This window comes from Charadrius vociferus, unplaced genomic scaffold (assembly GCF_000708025.1).
Source record: "Charadrius vociferus isolate BGI_N301 unplaced genomic scaffold, ASM70802v2 scaffold1578, whole genome shotgun sequence".
Classification (NCBI taxonomy): domain Eukaryota; kingdom Metazoa; phylum Chordata; class Aves; order Charadriiformes; family Charadriidae; genus Charadrius; species Charadrius vociferus.
In genome coordinates this window covers 543,475-549,201 of record NW_009649704.1, presented here as the reverse complement: position 1 = coordinate 549,201, position 5,727 = coordinate 543,475, and the positions used below count along the sequence as shown (strand labels likewise).

The 5,727-nt window shown below is 51.0% G+C and overlaps 1 protein-coding gene across 1 annotated transcript in view; it reads right to left on the bottom strand.

The window, feature by feature from the left end:
- Window positions 1–5,727, bottom strand: part of CSMD2 (CUB and Sushi multiple domains 2) — a 308,452-nt gene that overhangs the window by 29,290 nt on the left and 273,435 nt on the right. The window contains 4 exon segments of the mRNA XM_009890603.1: window positions 2,442–2,615; window positions 2,982–3,155; window positions 4,535–4,729; window positions 5,039–5,224. Of these exon segments, the coding sequence (XP_009888905.1) occupies window positions 2,442–2,615; window positions 2,982–3,155; window positions 4,535–4,729; window positions 5,039–5,224 (729 nt within the window).

Sequence of the window (5,727 nt, the reverse complement as noted above, 5' to 3'; positions counted from 1 at the left end):
GACTTATGCCATAAATCCCTAGAGCTCTCTTCAAAAATCCCAGCTACTGCTATTAATCTATTGCCTTACATTACCCTGGGCATCGCACACACAGTCATGAAACCTGATGTTTTCCTCCCTCTCCCTGGTGCAAGTCAGATGTACGCTCACTGCAGTATAAAGTTACACCTGGAGGGATAGTTAAAAGAGAGCACAAATATGAGAAAAATCAGGTTTCTAACACATGGCCTAGAAAGCTTAAATCTTCCTGCTTTAAGCTGGAAAAACTTCAGGGGAAAACCTTTACTTCTAAATCCCCGAAATGAGGATTTTTGTGTAGTTCTTGTTCCTGTGGCTGATGTTAGCTTGGGCCAGCGACGAGGTAAAGGGCTAAAGGTCTGAGAGCACCAGGGAAGGCGCAGAGGCACAGGCTGGAGCAGCGGGAAGCACACACAAGACTGAAATTGGCAGTGCTTTTGCCCGGGCCACTCTGCTGGCACCCGGGCAGAGGCGGGCGACACGGGGAGGATAGAGCCCCGGCTGCGAGGGACGCCTGGAGACCTCTGCTTTGAGAAGAGCAGCGAGTTTCACCGCGCAAAAGAAATGTCAGGGTACGCCATACAGCCATTTTTGGCTGCTTAAGGAACGCGACATCTTCCGACAGCTGAGGACAAAGCCATATTGATTATTGTCACGCTGAAACAGGGTAATGGTCCATCAGCAAACGTCCAGCAGCTTAGCTGTACAGCTGCCAAAGCCAGAAGCTAGAGGGGAAGATGAAATTCCCACAAAAGATCCATAAGACGTTTGACTGCCAGGGCTGGACTATACCACAGGGATGGGAATTTATTCCTTGTGCAAGCTGGTGACAGGTACAGGTCTAAAAAATATGAAGCGAGATAGCCTTTCGGTGCTGCAGGAAGCAGATGTCAGACTTTCTGAGGTACTTCTGAATATGATTATACATGTTTTGAAACAGGTGATGGATTCTGTCCCAGAAAAGAAAAGGCTCCCTGCAGTTGGCATGGATCAAAAAGACCCGTTTGCACAGAGGAAGCAACCGTAGCAGGTTTAAAGAGAAAATATCAGGACAATAGGAAATTATAATGTGCTAACACACACAGTGCCTCGAGCTTCTTCCGAAGCAATAAACCCTCGAGGCATCTCATTTCAGAGCCCAACAGTGCTCTGCTTTAACGACATCAGATTTATGTTGTCCATAAGGCCTGACGGAGCGTAGTAACTTCAAGGCCAACTTCCACACGTGAGACACCTCTCCAGATCTCGGCACAAAAGCTTGCCGAGTTCGGGCGCCAGGGTCCGACGCCAGCACAGAGCTGAGCCGAAGAAGGGCACTGCAGAGGAACCGGCGCTGCACTGGTTCAGCTGCCCAAAGACAGACACAGACAAGCAATGTTCATTTGCTTTGTTCTAACAGGTTCAGTCCCTCCCAAAAGAAACAAGATGAGCCACGAAAATGGACGTTTAGAAAATCCTGCATTTCCGTAAATCTGCCTGACAGCAGGAGGACCTCTATCAATATGATTTCCCCATCCAAGGTTAGTACGTATATACTTGGCAGGTAAAAGGGAATTAAAACTTTTTCAGCAGAGCCTCCTCAGACAGGAGAGCAATCAAACCTACCTACAGAGCCCCGGACAGCCTTTCCAATAATTCTTTTCCTAAAAAGCTCATGCGGAATCCTACAAATCCTCCGAATTTTGGAGTCTCTGCTAACCTTGACAACTTAAGTCTGTTTCTTATTTTCAGTCTGGAATCAGCATATGCATTGATTTATAGGTCATTCCTTACTTCCTATCTTGCTGTTATTATTGTGCCTTGGCAGAGAAGGCTCTAAACCAGACAGGAGAGACTGGAAGCAAACAACTGGAGAATCATGATATGAAATACACTGTCCATTGATAAGAAGATGCTTAAACTTATTAACACCTTAGAGCTCTAGAGACTTACTTAATTAGCTTATTTACTGGAAAGATAAATGAGCAGGTTGTACAAGGTGACTTGTGAATGTGCATCAGAGGAGGAGAAAGAGCGGCTTTGCCCCGGCACAGAGGATGGGTTGCAAAGACAGTGACAACTGTGGTGTGCCTGGGGGGGCTCTGTCTGCCTTTGAGCCCCCGCGTCCCCACGAAGGGTGGTGTCCCCAGAACCCCCCACTTCGGCCGGGCTCATCCCTTAGAAATTCAGCACGTGAAAACCACCACAGAGAAGAGGAATTTACAAAGCAGAGGGAAGCAGCGAAGCAGCCAAAACTGCAGCGCTGCCACTCCCGCCGCACCTCAGCTCTGCCCCGCGCGAACCCCGGGCACGCTCGTGCAGCACACGCGCTGCGAGTGTGCAACGCCACCGTACGCAGCCTGGGCGCGTGAACAACGGGCTTTACGTGTGCTCTTTGTCCTCTGGCCATCATCAGGGCTAAAGGAATCTGACAACATACTTACGCACACAGACCGGCGTCTTCCCGGACCAGCGGTGGTCCTGCTGGCAGATGCGCACGGACATCCCGATGAGGCGGAAGCCGGGGTTGCACTGATAAACCACGCTGCCGCGGTAGTTGTAGTTCTCCCCGTTGATCTGCCCGTTGACGATGGGACTGGGAACACCGCAGTGCCCCGCTGCAGGAGGGCGACACGGAGAATCACCGCGAGCTCGCGCCCGCCCCTCCTGAAGGCATGGCGCATCACCCTGACGCCCCGCTGGAGCTGAATTCGGGACTCTGCAGTCACCGATAAAACCAGAGCAGGAGTAAAAACAACATATCATTTTTAAAGCTCTCCTCTCCAATCTCAAAACACCTCGCGTCTACTGAGCAAGTAAGGAATCAAAGCCTGCTTCCTTTTTATGTCTACTTAAACCCCTGCCGCTTCAGTCGCACCGAGTCCTCGCTTGGGCTCCTTCTTGAATCAGCGTCTAAAATTCCTATTCCCTCCTGAAACACAACCAGGATCGCCCCCACCCCACCACGGGTGCTCCACACCTACCCAGACATCTCACTTCTGCTCCGCTCCAGAGTCCGTTGGCCATGCACTCCCGCACGCGGGACCCCACCAGGGTGTAGCCCGTGTTGCAGGAGAAGATGGCTGTGGCCCCGTAGCTGGTCAGTGTGCCGATCTTGTTCCCGTTGGGCGGAGTCGGCAGGTCTCCGCATGAGATAACTAAAAGAGATCCCAAAGTAGAGTAAGCGAGAATGGGCAGGGAGATGTGTTTTTTAGAAGAAATGCACTCAGTGATGCTTACCACCATGAGTTCTCATTGAAGTCAGAAATGAGTAGGAAAGACTATTAAATGGGCAATAGCAACAATTCAGAGTCACGTTACATGAGGTGACAAATATAAGTGCTATTAATATTTGTGCTTCAGGATGCGAGGGACATACTAAAGACAAGACTGGTTAGGAAGAAACTACAGAAGTTTTTCACACTTCCTGTGTTTTCCTTTTTTTAACACTGGGATATTTCTATTATTAACCCTTTGCTAGATACAGCCAGGAAGCCTGACATCCAGAAAAGCCACAAAATGGCACAAGATTTCCAATAAGAAAGTGACACCCGGCTTCTCCTCACACGGAGACTCCCAGGGCAGAGCCGATGTGGGACCGGGCGCCCAGAGGACGCCCAGCAGGAAGCCGGGTGTGCGTGGCTCCGCTGGAGCCTGGCCAGGAGCCCGGGGCAATGCAGCTCCCGGCCACCGACTTCAGCTCTTTATTTTATCTACCTTAAAGATCTGCAACCCCTCTGGGGCTTTCGCACTCAGCAAGAAATCTAGAGACTCAGGCTGGGTGCTTCTGACCTTAGTGCGTTGCCAAGATCCTGTCACTTGAATTTAGGTGGCAATAACGCCGGAGAAATAAAAGGAGGTCAGGCTCCCGCTCCCGGAGCTGGCGGAAGAACTAGCAGGGGGAAAACTACATCTGTCACCGAAGTCGGCAGTTGCATCTCTAGAAACAAAGGCAGGCAGGAGGGAAGTGAAAGCTGCCATTCTGAAGGAGAAGTTTTTCTTTCTCTATCCGCACTTAGAGAGCAAAAAACCTCCACCTTTGACAAAGGAAAAGAACCAAAGCGCAGCAATCATGTCAGAATGACTGAGCGAGCTGCTTGTTTGCCAAGAGTGTTTTTTGATTTACAGGTGACACTGTTACCCTCGTAAACTTGGCGTTTGCATAAAATTGGACGAGGTTAGGTTTTAAATCAGATTTTTTTTTATTTTCTTTCTTAAAAGCAAACTTCAGAGCATCTGGCACCAGTGACAGCCAAGCTGCTGGGACCCGCCAGCAACAGATGAGCTAACGCGCTCGAGTTCTTGCAGAGTTGTTTAGATGAAACCAAGAATCAGAGCAGCAGACGACCTCTCCCTGCATCCAAACTCTCTTATAGCAGAGCAGCTCCGCAGCCGCGCTCCCAGATGCTGCCAAAGCGACCAGGGCTTCGGCGTGTTTGCACACCAACAGCCGAGCTTGCCCACCCGCCGGACAGAAAACAGCAACCCCATCCCGTGCCAGACAGCCCGTGAGGCTCCCCGGCTTCGCTGCTCTTACTTTTACAGGTCGGCATGGGTTCGCCTATGCTCCACGTCCCGTTGGCCTGGCACCTGATGACCCGCTGGCCTGTGTAGTAGTACCCAGGGTCGCAGATGAGCATTAGCTGGGCGTTGTAGTGGTACTGGATCTCGTAGGTCAGCCGCCACCGACCGTGCTCAACCGCAATGCTGTTGATATCGGGACAGGTGACCGCTAAAAACCAGGTGTGGTGAGTCGGGGAAAAGAAACGAGACAGAAAGACGTTAATAGGTGTTTAACTCCAGGGGCACTTCAGGGCATTTCAGCTTTGTACGGAGGGGGCCGGCATTAGCATCTCTGTGGTACAGGTGGGAAAGCAAGACACCATGAGAGGGGGCACCGGACCCAAGTTATACAGGAGTAGAAACCTGGTGTCCTAAATACAGCACCCGTGAGGCAAAGCTGCCCACGCCAGAGCTGGAAGACATTACTGAAAGGACTTCCAAAATGCCCCGCGGGACCGCGCCGGCTGCAAACACTCACCCACGCACTGCGGGGGCTGGTTGCCGTTACTCCACTGCCCTGCCTGCAGGCACTCCGCGCTGGGCTCCTCCCCGGGCTGCAGCTGGAAGCCCTGGTTGCAATGGTACACGGCTTTCGTTCCCACCGTGTACTCCTTGCCAAAGACAACACCGTTCTTCGGGGCTCTGGGAACTCCACAGGAGAGAGCTGGGAAGGAGGAGGAGGGGGCGGGGGGGAACCACAGCCGAGAAATAAGTCAGCTTCCAATTTTATTGTGGATTTGTGGTAAGCGAGCTGAAAGCCCAGACCCCAAACTCTCCTATTTATAAAAGCTCCAGTGCCCCACTGAACCCCAGAAGCTGCAGTGAATGCCCACTTTTATGGGACACCAGATTTTCAGCTCCTGTCTATCGGTGGTAACAGCAAAGCCAATGCTGAATACCAGTTTCTACTGGAAGAGACTCTGGCTCGTACTTCCTATAATATCCGTAACACCAAATGCATCAACAAACTATTCAAAAGTTTTCACACAGAGATAAAGGATTAGATGGCAATAACGCTTTGTATTTACATCCCACAGCAGCAACAACCTGAAACCCCTTTCCAAGAGCACTTCTGGATTACATAAGGCAGCAAATTGTGTAATTATGTTGTGGCAGAAGGAAGGCTAAATTTAGCGTTACAGCTGAGAAGGTAAGGGGTGGGGGGGG